Source organism: Mobula hypostoma, chromosome 25 (genome assembly GCF_963921235.1).
Source record: "Mobula hypostoma chromosome 25, sMobHyp1.1, whole genome shotgun sequence".
NCBI classification, from domain to species: domain Eukaryota; kingdom Metazoa; phylum Chordata; class Chondrichthyes; order Myliobatiformes; family Myliobatidae; genus Mobula; species Mobula hypostoma.
In genome coordinates, this window is record NC_086121.1 from 11,326,443 (window position 1) to 11,344,129 (window position 17,687).

Below are 17,687 nucleotides of genomic sequence, written 5' to 3' on the forward strand. Positions count from 1 at the left end.
TCGCCCTCCAATTCCAAAACCATGCCCCCTTCTTCCCTGGTTCCGTTCTAGCCTTGAGCTCCTGTCTCAGAGTGACAATGCTTTGCTGAGCCACACCTTGTCCCTGGCTCTGGGCCTGCCCTGCTGGGCTGCCCCTCGTCTCCCTGGTACTGGATTGGCTGGAATGGTAGGAGTTGTAGTTGGACAGTGTGCTGGAGGGGGAGCCCAAGTCCGCCCCAGTCTGCTGCTGCGATGAGATGGTGGTGTTGGGAGATGACATCCCCGAGTCAGGCTGTTTGCATTCGAGGTCCAGGGACGGGTCCCGAGACAGGACCCGGTGCTCCACACTCTGAAAGGAGACAGAGAGATGAAGTAACACAGCATGAACGTACCCTGTTCCTCCCATCCAGTCCAGCTTGCTCCCTTATACCAGATATGGACAAACTCTTTACACTTCCGTTTACACAATCATATTCCCAGGTTGTCTGAGTCTGGCTTGGCTACTGAACCACATCCTCTACTGTCCCCATCACACAGGAGACCAGCACTCACACCGGGACCGTTCACCAGCTCACACCGGGACTGATCACCAACTCACAACGGGACCGTTCACTAACACACACTGAGACCGTTCACCAATGCACACTGGGACCGTTCACTAACTCACACCGGGACTGATCACCAACTGACACTGGGACCATTCACTAACATACACTGGGAACGTTCACTAACACACACTGAGACCGTTCATCAACATACACCAGGACTGTTCAAAAACTCACATTGGGACGTTCACTAACACATACGGGGACACTCAATTAGCGCTAATCACAGGGTCCTAGATTTGAGAATGTTACGTCTTGTGGTGTCGCTCTGCTGAACTACTGATGTCCCTTTAGAATTATTACAAATAAACTCTGGTCACTGTCTCTACGTCAGAGTCTGCCTTTCCTCCACACTTGGGTCCTGATATTGCCAGCACACCTGCTGTGCTACAGGGGCACTTTTAGCAGGGCAATAGATTGGTTGTTAAGTGTTCTAGGGCATTGCAGGTGTATGTGAACACAAGTTTTCCCCTCCTTCTCAGCAGGCTGATACAGATTGGCAATGAACTTCCACCCTTATTAATCTAACAGACAGGTGAATATCTGAATCTCATTTTTAATTTGGCTTTTTTGACACTGATCAACAGAAAAACACTCTTTCATGTCAAAGTGAAGACAGATCTCTGCAAAGTGATCTAAATTAATTACAAATATAAAACACAAAATAATTGATTGCATAAGTATTCAGTCCCTTCAAGTCAGTATTTAGTAGATTCCACCTTTGGCAGAAATTCCAGCCCTGAGTCTGTGTGGATAGGTCTCTATCAGCTTTGCACATCTGCACACTGCAATTTTCCCCCATTCTTCTTTACAAAACTGCTCAAGATCTGTCAGATTGCATGGGGATCGTGAATGAACAACCTTTTTCCCAGCCATAAACTCTCAATTGGATTGGGGTCTGGACTCTGACTTGGCCACTCTAGGCATTAACTTTGTTGTTTTTAAACCATTCCTGCAGAGTCTCCCACAGGCCTTCTGGCAAACTCTAGCTGAGATTTCATCTGAGTTTTTCTCAACAATAGCTTTCTCTTTGTCACTCTCCCATAAAGCTGTAACTTGTAACTCCTCCAGAGTTGTCATAGGTCTCTTGATAGCCTCCCTCACTAGTCTCCATCTTGCACGGTCACTCAGTTTTTGAGGACGGCAGATTTACAGCTGTGCCATATTCTTGATGATTGACAACTGTACTCCAAGGGATATTCAGTGACTTGAAAATTTTCTTGTATCCATCTTCTGACTTGTGCTTTTCAATAACTTTTTCACTGAGTTGCTTGGAGTGTTCTTTTGTCTATATGGTGTAGCTTTTGCCAGGATGCTGACTCACCAGCTGTTGGATCTTCCAGATACAGGTGTATTTTTACTACAATCAGTTGAAACACCTTGACTGCGTACAGGTCTCCAAAAACAGATTTCCATTTATCTGATTATTTGACTTCTAAAACCAATTGGCTGCACCAGTGATGACTTGGTGTGTCATATTAAATGGGGCTGAATACTTATCCAATCAATTATTTTGTGTTTTATATTTGTAATTAATTCAGATCACATTGTAGAGATCTGTTTTCACTTTGACATGGAAGTGTATTTTTCTGTTGATCACTGTCAAAAAGGCCAAATTAAGTCCACCGTGATTCAATGTTGTAAAACACTAAAACATAAAAACTTCCGTGGGGCGGGGGGGTTGGTGGTGGTGAATACTTTTTATAGGCACCGTGTGCACTTTATATATACTGCATGTGTGTGTGTATATATATATAAATAAATAAAATAACCATGTCTTCTGCTGGTCTCTCTGTTGAAGCTACTAAAATTTAGAAAATAATCTTGTGGACAAATAAAATTGATCCTCTGCCCTTTGATGTCAAAGGTGAGAGTAATATTTAAAACAGTGAAATTAGAACATTAGAAACTAGAAAAAATGAGATAACAGAGAACATGGTAAATGTTCAGCAAAGCAGGCAGCCTCTGTGGGGGAGGAGAACAAAGTTTATTGATTGATGACATGAACTCAGTTTCCCTATTCACAGATACTGCCTGACCCACTGAGTCTATCCAACTTTTTACTTAGGAGAGTCTGGGTGTTGCATTGTCGGTGAGTTAATTACTTCTAACTGGTGAACACCCTGGTGTCCACCAGAGGAAGATGGCACAAAGTTATTTGCCAAGGTTGTGCCCTCTCTCCACTTCTCCCTCATCATCATCCACAGTCTCTTCACACACTGGAATAGGGCAATTTATGAGGGCATTAGGCTGGAACTAAGAAGCTTTAATTAGGAACACCTTTATGTTAGCCTGTATCAGACGTGGAGGGTGTTTAAAGATCAATTGTATGGGGTACAGGAAAGGTATGTTCCTGTGAGAAGGAAGGACGGGAATGGAAAGATAAGAGACCCTTGGATGTCCGGATGAGCGATGAATGTAGTCAAGAAGAAAAAGGAAAAGTATGTAAAGCTTCAGAAGTCAGGATCAAACGAAGCACAATGTGGAATATAAAGGAGCCAGAAGCTAGAACTAAAGAAGGGAATTAGGAAAGCCAGAAGGGGCCAGGGTAAGTCCTTGGCAAGTAGCATTAAAGTGAATCCCAAGGCATTCTAAACACACATCAAGAGCAAGAGGATAACTAGGGAGAGGGTGGGACCACTCAGGGATAAAGGGGGGAACATTTGCTTGGATGCGGAGAATGTGAGTGAGGTACTTTGCTTCAGTATTTCCCAAGGAGAGGGATATAGAGCACCAGGAGATCAGGGCAGAGTGTATAAATGTTAGGGCGTTTAGAGGTCAAGGAGGAGGAAGTGTTGGCCTCCTAATTAGTATTAAGGTGGATAATTCCCCAGGGTCTGATGCGATTTACCCCACGTTATTGAAGGAGGCAAGAGATGAGTTTGCTGGGCCTTTGACCAGTATCCTTGTGTCCTCTCTGGCCACAGGCGACGTCCTGGAGGACTGGTGAGGGACTAATTTTGTGCCTCTATTTAAGAAGGGAACAACGGAAATTCCTGGGAACTATAGACCAGTGAATCTGACGTCAGTGGAAGGGAAATCGCAAGAGAAAATTCATAGGGATAGGACATATGAGCATTTGAAAACCCATGACCTAACGAGGGAAAGCCAGTGTGACTTTGTGAGTGGCAGGTTATGCCTTACCAACTTGACTGAGTTTTTTGACAAGATGATGAGAGATTTTGATGGGGGTTGGACAGTGGATGTTGCCTTCGTGGATTTTAGTAAGGTTTTTGACAAAGTCCCTCATGTGAGGCTAATCTAGAAGATTAAGATGCATGCAGACATCCCACCTCTCCTGGAAATTCTGGGAGTCTCCCGTAAATTGATGGTGCTACCTCCCTGAAATGAGTTTTTGCAGGGTGGGATGTCTGTGCATGGGTTCTGGGGCGAATTGGTTGTTTGAGTTCAGAACTGGCTAGCACATAGAAGGCCGAGGGTAGTGGTTGAAGGGGCTTATTCAAGCTGGAGGTCTGTAATTAGTGGTGTTCCGCAGGGATCTGTGCTGGGACCTCTGCTCTTTGTGATGTATATAAATGAACTGGATCAAAACGTAGATTAGTAAATTGGCGGATGATACCGTGGAGGACTGGCAAAGAACACTGCGTGATATAGAGCAGTTGCTGATACAGGCAGAGGAATGTCAGATTGAGTTTAACTCAGATAAATGTGAAGTGTTGCTCCTTGGTAGGAAGAATACAAGGAGACAGTACACTGTTAAGGGCAAGATACTTAATAGTGTTGTTGAGCAGAGAGATCTTGGGATCCAAGTTCATGGCTTCTTGAAAGCGGCTACACTAAGGTGGTTAAGAAGGCTTATGGAATGCTTGCTTCTATTAGTCGAGGCATTGAGTTCAAAAGTCAGGAGGTTATTTTGCAACTTTATAAAACTCTGGTTAGGTCACATCTGGAGTATGACATACAGTTCTGGTCGCTCCATTATAGGAAGGATGTTGAGGCTTTGAAGAAGGTGCAGAAGAGGTTTACCATGTTGCTGCCTGGTTTAGAGGGCATGTGCTATCATGAGAGGCTGGATAAACTTGGGTTGTTTTCTCTAGATCGCCAGAGGCTGAGGCGAGATCTGATAGAGGTTTATAAGATTATGAGAGGCATAGATAGAGAGAGTTTTCCAGGGTTGAAATGTCTAATGCCAGAGGGCATGTTTGAAGGTCAGAGAGGGTAGGTTCAAGGGAGATGTGAGGGGTAAGTTATTTTACTCATGAATGCCTGGAATGCACTGCCTGGTATGGCAAATACATTAGAGGCTTTTAAGAGATGTTTGTATAGGCACGTGGATGTAAGGGAGATGGAGAGATATGGACATAGTATATGTAGGATGGATTAGTGTTAGAGTGTTTTTGATTTGCTTTTTAACTGGTACAACACAACATTGTGGGCCAATGGCCTGTTCCTGTGCTGTACTGATCTATGTTCTACGTTCTATTAATGGTTGTGATCAACACAGCCAAAGAATCATAAGTCTGCCTCATAATATGGGCAAAGGTCAGGTGTCAGGGAGTTACTCTTATCTGTAGGAATTTTACCCAAACACAGATGCCTCTATCAGGGACAGGTAAATGAATTAATATCAAAGTCCAGTCAAAGTAAGTTTAGTATCAAATTATGTATATGTCACCATATACAACCCTGAGATTCATTTTCCTGCAGGCAGTTGCAGGAAAATAAAGCAATACAATAGGGTTTATGAAAAAAATACAAAATTAAAGACTGACAAAGAATCATTGTGCAAAAAAATAAAAACAGATACATAGATTGAGGTAAATAAATAAATACAAAGATAGATAGATAAAGAAAAATCAGTAAATACACATTCAGATACATAGAGATAGATAGATTGAGATAGATGACAGATGATAGATAAATGCATAGATAGACTAATAGGTAGACAGACTGTAATAAGCTTTTCAGTCCTGTGCAGGGCACCAGAGAGCAGTGGGCACCAAAGTTTTTAGAGCACCTGAATTGGTTAATTGTTGTTTAATTGTTGAGAGTTCCCTGAGTTTTTTTTTCATGAACAACTCACTCTTTGTAATGTGGTCTCCTGGTGCTTTCCATTTAAACTTGTTAAGTTTGTTTTGATAGTCTTGGGGATTCTGTATTACTTCAGCAGATGCCTGATTAGAGCTAATCGCAAGGTCCTAGTTCTGAGAATGTTGCGTCTCACGGTATCGCTCAGCCAAGCCACCAACTTTCTGTTGGAATTATTATGTATAAACTCTGGTCGCCGTCTCTACATTGGAGTCTGTCTTTCCTCTGCCCTTGGGTCCAATATTGCCAGTGTACATCAATACAATAGATAGATCGATAGATAATGCTGTGAATATGAGTCCTTGAAAGTGAGTCAGTTCACAGAATGGGAACAATCATCCTGCTTCTAGAAGTCTGCATTTGTGGCATTAATTAGTGGGACTTATCCACAACTCCAAATGTAATTCCCTGGTGGATTTCTCTTACCATGTTCTCGACTGTCTTGAGGTACTTGGCGCATTGACTGTGTCCGTTATACTCAGCCAAGTCTGCTGCTGTGTAGCCATCGTTATCGCGAATACCCAGGTCGACACCATTGACCACCAAGATCTGGCAACACTGTATTAAGAAGAGAAATACACGTCAAACAAAACGTAGCAAATGTTATTGATCTGACCATCACTGCTGGAGAAAGATAGAGACTAGACGAAGGGTTCCAGCCCGAAACATTGACTAATCGTTTCCACGGATGTTGCCCAACCTGCTGAGTTCCTCCAGCGTGTTGTGAGTGCTGCTTTGACCCCAGCATCTGCAGAGTATTTTGTGTGTTAGAGACTAGACTACTAAGGTGACTATAAGAACTGGTCCATTTTGTGACACAAAGACTGCCCGTACTTGCATTGATACTCAACACTGCTAGCAACCTTGTTGTGTCACTGAATAACATGGCATGGGGCTGGGCTCGTTAGGCTAACTCACCCATGTAAACTAGGGGACACTCATCCATATTAATCCCATCTCCCAGCTCTTGGCACATGCCTTTCTGTGCCCAAGTTATTCAAGTGTTCATCTGGGTACTTCTTAAATGCTGGCAGAGATCCAGTTGCCACCACTCTCTCAGGCAGTGTATTCCAGGTATTAACCATCCTCTGCTTAAAGACACTCAAAATCCAAAGTTCAAAGTAAATTGAGATTCTTTTTTGCAGGCAATCGTTGTACATTCAAAGAAACACAGTAGAATCAATGAAGAGCTGCAAACAAACTGACAAACAGCCTATGTGCAAAAAATGACAAATTGTGCAAATGCAAAAAATAAAAAGATTAGATAGATAGACAGATAGATAGAAAGAAAGAAAGATAGAAAGAACATGAGTCATAGTGTCCTTGAAAGTGAATCCATAGGTTGTGGAATCAGTTCAGTGTTGGGGTGAGTGAAGTTATCCTCTCTGGTTCAGGATGGTTGAGATGAAATAACAGTTCCTGAACCTGGTGTTGTTGGACCTCAGGCTCCTGTACCTCCTTCCTGATGGCAGTAGTGAGAAGGGAGCCTCCTCACCTCTGTTCTAAGGGCCGTCCTTCTATTCTGAGACTGTGCCCTTCTCTAGGTCAGCCGAGCTTGGACGTGGATAAAGAACGGACATACACTGTCACAACGGTCAGGTCTCTGGCTCTGAGCCTGGCTCTGTGGCTCAGAAGGCAAGGGGTGGCGGGGAGAAGATAGAGTTATAGTGGTAGAGGATTTGTTAGTTAGGGCAACATATGGGAGGATCTGTGGATGAGAACAAGTTTCCCAGATGGTATGTTACCTCCTAGGTGCCAGGGTCAGGGAGTCCACAGCATTCTTAAGTGGGAGGGTGTGCAGCCAGAGGTAATGGCCCAGTGAGTACCACTGACATAGGTAGGAAGAGGGACGAGGTTTGGCAAAGTGAGTTCCGGGAGTTAGGTGCTAGGCTAAGGAACAGGACTTCCGGTGTTTGTGATTTCAGGATTACTACCACATGCTGGTGAGGTCAAAAGTAGAAAGATCATACAGTTTAACACGTGGCTGAGAAGATGGTGCAGGAAGGAGGGCCTTAGATTTTTGGATCATTGGCTTTCTTTCGGGGGAGGTTGGAATATACAGAAGGGATGGTTTGCACCTGAACTGGAGGGGTACTAATATCCTAGTGGGAAGGTTCACTGGTGCTGCACTGGGTGGGGGCTGAGGGTTTAAACGGGAGTTGCAGGTGATTGGGAACCAGAGAGACAGAACAGATAGTGGGACGATTGCGGAGAAAGATATTGTTAAGCCTAAGTATGAAGTCAGGAATAAAAACATTGAGCACAGCCGGATTAATGTCCTAAACTGCGTATATTTCAATGCAAGCAGTACTCTAGGAAAGGCGGATGAGTTTAGGGCATGGATCAGCACATGGAATTATGATATTGTAGCCACTAGTGAGACTTGGTTGCAGGAAGGGCAGGACTGGGGCTTTTCAAAGAAAGGGGCTTCCTTTCCTCAACCATTTCGCTCACGTCTGCTCTTACCCCATTCTCCTGCCACCCTACCAGAGATAGGGTAGGATAGGGTTCCACTTGTCCTTTCCTACCACCCCCTCCCAGCCTCTGCTTCCAGCACACAAACTTCTGCTACCTCCAAAGGGATTCCACCATCAGGCACATCTTTCCCTCCTCACCACTTTCTGCTTTTCACAGGGATCGCTCCCTGCATGACTCCCTTGTCCATTTGTCCCTCCCCAGTGGTCTCCCTCCTGGCACTATTTTTCCCCCTTGCAAGCAAAGCAAGTGCTACACCTGCCCCTACACCTCCTCCCTCACTACCATTCAGGGCCCTAAACAGTCCTTCCAGCTGAGGTGAAACTTCACCTGTGAATTTGTTGGGGTTATATACTGTGTTCAGTGCTCCCTGTGTGGCCTTCTGTGTATCGGTGAGACCCAATGTAGATTCGGAGGCTACTTCGCAGAGCATCTATGCTCCATCCACCAGAACAAGCAGGATCTCCCAGTGGTCACCCATTTTGATTCCACTTCCTATTCCCCATTCCCATATTTCCATCCATGGCCTCCTCCACTATCATGATGAGTCCACACTTAGGTTGGAGGAACAACACCTTATATTCCGTTTGGGTAGTCTCCAACCTGATAGCATGAACATCGATTTCTCAAGCTTCCAATAATGCCCCCACCCCACCTCACCAATTCCCATCCCCTTTTCCCTCTCTCACTTCATCTCCTTGCCTGCTCACCTCCTCCCTCTGGTGCTCTTCCCCCCTTTTTCTTTCTTCCCTGGCCTTCTGTCTCTTTCACCAATCAACTTCCCAGCTCTTTACTACATCCCTTCTCTTCCAGGTTTCACCTATCACCTGGCGTTTCTCTCTTCCCTCCCCCCACCTTTAAACCTATTCCTCAGTCTTTTTCTCCAGTCGTGCTGAAGGGTCTCGGCCTGAAATGTCAACTGTACTTTTTTCCAGAGATGCTGCCTGGCTTGCTGAGTTCCTTCAGCATTTTGTGTGTGTTGTTCGGATTCCCAGCATCTACAGATTTTCTCTTGTTTGGAACTGCGGTTCTGCTGTTTTGGACATCATAAAGTGGGAGGGATTAAAGGAGGAGGGATGGCGATCCTAGTCAGGGAAAATATCTTGGCAGTGCTTTGACAGGAGAGATTGGAGAGCTCATCTTGTGAAGCTTTATGGGTAGAACTAAGGAATAAAAAAGGTACGATCATGTTAATGGGGCTACATTACAGACCACCCAACAGTCCGTGGGATTTAGAGGAACAAGTTTGTAGAGAGATTACAGACTGACGCAAGAAAAATAAGGTTGTAGTAGTAGGTGATTTTAATTTTACACATATTTACTGTAATTCCCATTCTGTAAAAGGGCTGGATGGGAAGAAAGTTTCCTTAATCAACCCATAGAAATCCCAACTAGAAAGAGTGTGATACTAGATCTCCTACGAGAGAATGAGATGGAGCAGCTGACAGAAGCTTGTGCAGAGGAACACTTTGCATCTTGTGATCATAACACCTTCAATTTCAAGGTAATCGTGGAAGAGGACTGGTCTGATCCTTGGGTTGAGATTCTAAACTAGAGAAAGCCCAATTTTGATGATATTAGAAAGATCTGGCAAGTGTGGACTGGGACAGGTTGTTTTCTGACAAAGTTGTACTTGGGAGGCCTTCAAAAGTGAAATTTTGAGAGTACAGAGTTTGTATGTTCCTGTCAGAATAGGATAACTGGTTTAGAGAACCTTGGTTTTCGAGAGATATTGAGGCCCTGGTTCAGGAAAAGAAGATACATGTTAGGTACCGTCAGGAAGGAACAAATGAGGTACTTGAATATAAGAAATGCAAGAGAGCACTTAAAAAGGAAATCAGGAGGACTGAAAAAAGGCATGTGGTTGTTCTAGCAGACAAGGTGAAGGGGAATCCTACGGGCTCCTACAGATATATTAAGAGCAAAAGGATAGCAAGGGACAAATTGTTCCTCTGAAGTATCAGGGTGGCAATCTGCACGGAGCTGAAAGGGATGGTGGAGATCCCAAATGGATTTTTTGCATCTGTATTTACTCAGGAGACAGACACAGAGTTTATAGAAGTGAGGCAAAACAGTTACAAGGTCATGGACTGTATACAGATTACAGAGGAGGAGGTGTTTGCTATCTTGAGGCAAATTAGGGTGGATAAATCCCCAAGGCCTGTCAAGGTGTTCCCTCAGACCCTGTGGGAGGCCAGTGCAGAAATTTCAGGTGCCTTAACTGGGATATTTAAAACATCCTTATCCAAGAGTGAGATGCCGGAGGACTGGAGGATAGTAAGTGTTGTTCCGTTGTTTCAGAAAGACTCTAAGAATAAACCAGGAAATTATAGGCTGCCGAGCCTGGCATCAGTAGTGGGAAATTCATTGGTAGGTATTCTATGGAACGTATATATAAGTATTTGGATAAACAGAGACTGATTACAGATAGTCAGCATGGTTCGTGCGTGGTGGGTCATGTCTAGCCAATCATAGAGTTTTCAAGGAAGTTACTAGGAAGGTTGATGAAGGCAAGGCAGTGAATGTTGTCTCCATGGACTTTAGCAAGGCCTTTCACAAGGTCATGAAGGGTCAGTTGCTTAGCATTCAAGACGAGGTAGTAAATTGGATTAGACATTAGCTTCATGGGAGAAGCCAGGGTGTGGTAATAGATGGTTGCTTCTCCGACTGGAGGCCTGTGACTAGTGGTGTACTGCAAGAATTGGTGTTGGGTCAGTTACTGTTTATCAACGTATATCAATGATCTGGATAATAACATGGTTAACTGGATCAGAAAATTTGCAGATGACAGCAAGATTGGAGGTGCAGTGGACAGTGAGGAAGCCTACCAAAGCTTGCAACTGGTTCTGGACTAGCTGAAAAGTGTTAGATGGAATCTAGTGGTTAATACAGACAAGGAGGTGTTGCACTTTGGGAGGAACAACCAAGGTAGGTCTTACTGAGGTTGGGTGAGGCTACAACTAAAGGCCATGGGTTAAGTGTGAAAGGTGAAATGTTTAAGGGAAACATGAGGGGAAACTTCTTCATTCAGAGAGTAATGAGAGTGTGGAACAAGCCACCAGCTCACATGGTAGATGTGAGTCAATTTCAACATTGAAGAGAAATTTGGATAGGTACATGGATGGTAGGGGTATGGAGGGCTATGGTCCAGGTGCAGGTCGATGGGACTCAAGAGATTACTGCCTTGGCATGGACTAGATGGGCTGAAGGGCCTGTTTTGTGCTCTACTGCTCTATGACTCTATCAGACTGAGTTTTAGCTTGATGCCTGAGTCAATCTCCATTCTGCACTGCGACTCATCACACACTCTGCTGTGACACTGGAGTCCTTCCATGGTAATATTTTGCACAGGAGTCACACTGGAGTTATAATGTTCTCTATGTCGTCTCCTACAGGGCTCTTCAAGCTGCACCAACACTACACCATATGATATACTCCCCCCACCACTCCAACTCTGGTTATGCCTTGGGCACTGGCAACAGTTTGATCTCCACAGTTGGTTTCATATTCTTGCATTGGATACAGCTCAGAGAAGGTTTATTAGGTCAATTCCCAGTTGTCTTACGAAGAGCAATTCAGTAGGTGGAGCCGATACTGATTAGGATTTCAAAGAATAAGTAATGTTCTTATTGAAACAAGTAATATCCCCAAGGGGAGAAGCTGATTCCTTGTGGAAGAATCTGGAACTATGATCAGGGTTTCCGAGTAAGTGGGCCGCCCATTTACGAAAGGGTTGAGGAGGAATTTTTCTCGGAGGGTTGGAATTGGAATTCTTTACCCCACAGAGGTGGAATCATTAAATGCATTCAATGGGGAAACTGGTAGTTTTTTTGGGTTAATGGAAAATCAAGGGTTATGGGGAACTGACGGGAATGGGAAGGTGTCAGGGCAGGGTTATGATTATGATTATGATTATGAGGACACGCAGTCCCCTTTTATTGTCATTTAGTAATACATGCATTAAGAAATGATACAATGTTTTTCCAGAATGATATCACGAAAACACATGACAAACCGACTTAAAGACTAACAAAAACCATGTAATTATAACATATAGTTACAACAGTGCAAAGCAATACCGTAATTTGATAAGAACAGACCACGGCACAGTAAAAGTCTCAAAGTCTCTTGTAAATCCCATTATCTCACGCAGACAGTGAACCTCCAGCGCCGCCAACTTGCCGATGCAGCATCCTGTAAGCATCCGACCACAGTCCAACTCCGAGTCCGTCCGAAGAACTCCGAGCCTCCGACCAGCTCTCCGACACCGAGCACCATGTCAGCCGAGCACTTCGACCCCGGCCCCGGTAACAGGCGATACACAAAGCCGAGGATTTGGGGCCTTCCCCTCCGGAGATTCTCCATCGCACAGTAGCAGCGGCAGCGAAGCGGGCATTTCAGAAGTTTCTCCAGGTGTTCCTCCGTGCTTCTCACGGCTGTCTCCATCAAATCAGGATTGTGCACGGCCCCCTAGTTACACATAATTAATATTCATTCGGAACGGCTGCGCGTGCTGCCATCTTCTCCTCCCTCAAGGTTGAGGGGCCGAATGGCTTGCTCCACCTTGTTCCTTCAGTTTATTCCACACATTTTACTTCAATCCCCCAATACTTCATCTCATGAAGGATATTCAGCAACATGCATGCCTGGAAGTTTTTCATTGGCATCTGCTTCCAAAGGAAAGTCTGCCGTACCAGAATAACTCCAGGAGGAATGTTATGCGACTTGAATCTGTCCAGCCACGGCATTGACACCTGTCGTTGTGAGACTTGGTGAGTCATTTGTGAGATCACAGCAGGAAGTGTAACACAGAAAGGGTGAGAAGAAGGTTTGCACAGATATACAGAGCTCCTCTGCCACAGGCCATAGGAGAGAAGACAGGAATACCTAGAACTGTGCCATCATTATTGCTGAAGGAAGGAGCCTGGGCAGGGAATAACAAGGCCAACCTAATGCTTAATTCCAGTTTTCCTTGGTCTTTCTGTACAATAATTCTGATATAATATCTTCCCATGTACTATGATTCTGGGAGCAAACACAAAATGATAAAATTCCCCACTGCAGTGGTGCGAGTGTGGAACGAACTGCCAGCGGAAGTGGTGGATGCAGGTTTGCTTGCAACATTTAAGAGAAGTTTGGATGAGTACATGGATAGGAGGGGTATGGAGGACTACAGAACAGGTGGGAGTCCATGGGACTAGGCAGAATAACAGTTCAGCACAGACTCGATGGGCCAAAGGGCCTGATTCTATGCTCTAGTGCTCGATGATTGCCTCAGCCTTCTGAGGGAAAAGTTGCTCAAAAACCAAGACCTCAAAACTAGGCACCAAGTTCATGGCTCACTGAGCTGCAGGTGACCTCTGCCCTCCTGTGGGGCTGAGAGATATGGACAACGTGACAGCAGGACAGCATTGGAGAGGTATCACCAATGCCATCTCAACCAAATTTTCCAAACCCATTAGCAGGGCGGGAAACCCATTATCAGGCCTATTCCAGATCAAGGCTAACACAGCGTCTGGGGGCTGTAAGATATTATGCATTCACATCCTGAGATCTCATAGAGTCACAGGCTCATAGATAGCACAGAAACAGGCTTTTCAACCCTTGTAATGCTACTGTGACACTGTAATTTCATTTGGGATCAATAAAGCATCTATCTATCTATATCAGAATCAAAATTATCATCACTCACATATGTCATGAAATTTAATTTATTTTGTGGCAGCAGTACTGTGCACTACATAAAGTTACTACAGTACTGTGAAAAAGTTTTAAGTACCCTAGCTACATTTATATGCCTAAAACTTCTGCACAGTACTGAAAATTTGGGAACTCAGTTTGGAAACTCTCTTCCAGTGCACCTTTTGATATATTTACGAATTAAACCAGGAGAGGGCTTTCTGCAAGACTTTAAATTATTTCCATATATCCTTATGCAAAAGAACGAGGCCATTCAGCCCGTTAAATCTATGTTCACAGAGTAAAACCATTCACTTTAACATACATGACTTGAAGTCATATCCAGATGATGACTAATTCGAAGCAAAATTATTCTTAGGTTTTAACAAAGCAGAGTTAAGTTTGGACAAAGCACAAAGGAAAATAGTAAGTAAACATCATGAATCATAGGAAGTTGAGCTCTTTATCAATTAATCACCTCTATTATTTCATTTGCATTACAGTTCAAATCGGTGCAGTGTTTGGAAAGTTACCTCCAGTTCTCCATTCTCAGCAGCGTCGTGTAGCGGGGACCCTCCCCAGTTATCCGTGGCAATTTCACCTCCGTGCAGCAACAACCAGCTGAGAACCTTGGTGTGCCCCTTACTGGCAGCAAAGTGCATTGCTGTGGCCCCTTCACCATCCCGGTCCAACAGGCTAATGTCTGAGAAACTCACCTGGGTGGGGCAATGGAGAGGATCAGTTAACCAGTGAATGGAGCTCGACAACCTGAGGTGAAAATTTGTAATAGATATTTGTTCAGTTTCTTTAAAGAAATGATCACTCAGTTTCAAAACTTAAGAGAAATTTGGATGGGTACACGGATGGGAGGGGTTTGGAGGGCTATGGTCATGAAACTAGGCAGAATCGCATCTTGGAATGGACTAGATGGGCCGAAGGTCCTGTTTCTGTGCTGTACCACTCCATGACTCTTTGAGGGCATTTTCTTAACCTTGATCATTTTCTTGGAATTCAGGGGAGGTTAGATTTAGAGTTAAAATAATCACTGTTTGTCACAGCGATTGCAAACATCCCTGCTCCACAGCCCCCACCCCTCCCCACCAAGTCACTCTTTAATTCAATCCTTTCCCCAATATCTAAGCTTTACGAATATTTGGTGTCTTGGCCAAGGGGACATAAAGGAAAGGAAAGGAAGATGAATCTCAGATGATATCCTATGGCACTTCACAAACAGCCACTCATAGAGTCATGGATCATACACCATGGAAACAGAACCTTCAGCCCAATTTGTTCATGCCAACCAATAGTCCTTTGGGATGTGTGTATCATGCAGCTTCAGAACTGCTCCAGAAACTCCAGCCATTACTGTCCTGCTGACATCCCTGCTAGTGTCCCCTTCCAATCTCTCCTACCTCTATAATTCCCTGTACTCCACTGTAATACTAATACATCTGACTTTAGCTTCTCCCTCTCAAATTGCAGGTGAAGTCTATCATATCATGATCACAGCCTCTTAAGGAATTAATTAATAAGGAAAGGCTGGTATCACAGCCTTCCCTGCCTTGTTCTCTCTGGGTCTCTGATTTCTAGACATCCCACTTTCACACAAACCCAGCAGCCACTGGTTGACGACATTTGTGAGTGTGCATAATTTTCTTCTCTTCCCCGGTGTCCACGTGCAAAACCCTACCTGAGGTTTAGAGATATCTCGTCCCACTGGACGTGTCCCAACAGGGGCAGGGTGCAAAGATGCAGAAACAGCTAACAGGCAACAGGAAAGGGAATGAAACTTTACCCAGGAATGTCACATTGAGACCATATCAGATCAATGTGATCTTACAGAATGACTGGTTCTATGCTCCAGGATTTAAAGGATAAATAAAAGTAACAACTTTTAAAAGACAGTTTTATCAGTTCACAGATAGGAAAGGTTTAGATTATGGGTCAAACACTAGCAAATAAGTGTTGGGCCCTGATGCTTTTGTGATTCCAAGGTTATTCAGAAGTCAAGAATGAAGCATAAAACTTGGTGTTGATGGCTATTTTATTAAGGGAAAAGAAGAAGTGTCAAGAGAAACAAAGAAAAAAGCAGACTAAAAAAGTAGTGTGTTCTTCTCATACTAAACTAAAGATAATAAGAAATTCCAGTGATAATAGTTAACCAATAAGATAGCCAGATTCAAGTCATGTAACACCTGCTGCTGAAAATAAGTAGATCCCAGTAAAATATGAGTCAATTGTATCATTATTACTGTAAAATTCACTGAAAAATTACATGGATGTAAATGATTATATAAAAATACAAGCAAGCATAGGGAAGTTAAACTACAAGAAAAATAACAATTCTCTATGGTGGGATTGGTCTGGATGGACATCTCGCTCAGCATGGACCAGTTGGAACAAAGAACGTGTTTCTATGCTGTGTGACTCTACGACTCCAAGCGGAAAAGGCTTCACTCTTCTGCTAAATTCCGCTCACTTGATTCAAGGATTCAGCACCTTGAGGGTTTACTTCACGCTCTCTGCTCAGAGGAAGGAATCTCTTGATTCAACAGTTCCCCTTAAAGTGGTGCCATTTCCACTCTGCATTTCATGGCATGGAGGAGAAACCGATGCCTCCCTCCTCTCCCGGGATGGAGCCTTTCACTATTCCAGCACTTCTAGTGGATGTCTGAAGCAGCCTGAGGGATGGGTGATGGGTGAATTTAAATGGCACTGAGAGTTATGACTCAATAGTGACCCCGCTCAAAACACTTTACTTCTTCCCCAATAGGCTTCTTTCCACAACACCAACTTGATGTTCCTCAACACGTTACATTAGGATTCCCAATTCTTGTTTTTCTACTCTCTCCATGGCATTACACTACCCAGCAACCTTCAGCCCTCTATCTCCTTCCCCCAACACTCTTGTTCTCTGCGACTTTTCACTCCATTCTACCACCGGCACCCCAGACTTCAGAGAATCCCCTCCTTCCACCAGCCACGCTTCTTCTAAGTCCTTCAGCTATTTCTTCAGTCAATCCTTCTAGGTTTCTCAGCCTTGGATCAGAATCAGGTTTACTATCACTGACATACCTCATGAAACGTGTTATTCTGCAGCAGCAGTACAGTGCAAAACATAAACTATACCATAAATTATAATAAGAAATATATATCTTAAAAATTAAATAAGTTGTGCAAAAGGAGAACAAAAATTAGTGAGGCAGTGTTCATGGGTTCATTGTCCGTTCAGAAATTAGATGATGAAGGAGAAGAAGCTGTTCCTAAAATGTTGAGTGTGTGTCTTCAGGCTCCTGTACCTCCTCCCTGATGGTAGCAATGAGAAGAGGGCACATCCTGGGTGATGGGGGTCCGTAATGATGAGTGGCACCTTTTTGAGATATCACTTTTTGTATATGTCCTATTGTTTTATTACAGGCATTACAATGATAGCAGCCAACCATTTTGTGATGTATTCTAGATTGAAGATACATCTGACAATCTGCATTAAGAACCCATGAGTTAAATCAGGGGGCCCCAACCTTTTTTGCACCGCAGACCGGTTTAATATTGACAATATTCTTGTGGACTGGCCGACCGGGGGGGGGGGGGGGTGGGGGGGGTTGTTCAAGTAGAGTTAAACTCACCTCAACATGTCTTTTACAGTAAGGGTTGCCAACTTTCTCACTCCCAAATAAGGGACAAAAGTAGCAGTCAAATCCCAGGACACTTTACCCCAGGAAAGACCACCATGACCTTGAAGCCTTGCGCGGGCACCTGTGTGCGCATGCGCGTACGTGCCAATTTTTTTCCTCCCACAAATCGGTTTTGCCTTCATCTTCCCAACTACACTGTACATACCTTATTTCTACTTTATATAGGCTGTGTATTTAACATATCATTCCTGCTTTTACTATATGT

General features: G+C 44.0%; 1 protein-coding gene across 1 annotated transcript in view; it reads right to left on the reverse strand.

Annotated features, from left to right (window-relative positions):
- espn (espin) overlaps nt 1–17,687 on the reverse strand; it is a 200,799-nt gene that overhangs the window by 129,265 nt on the left and 53,847 nt on the right. The window contains exons 4-6 of the mRNA XM_063032821.1: nt 14,321–14,503; nt 6,060–6,191; nt 97–328 (exon numbers count right to left, since the gene is read on the reverse strand). Of these exons, the coding sequence (XP_062888891.1) occupies nt 97–328; nt 6,060–6,191; nt 14,321–14,503 (547 nt within the window). The remainder of the gene's footprint in view (nt 1–96; nt 329–6,059; nt 6,192–14,320; nt 14,504–17,687) is intronic.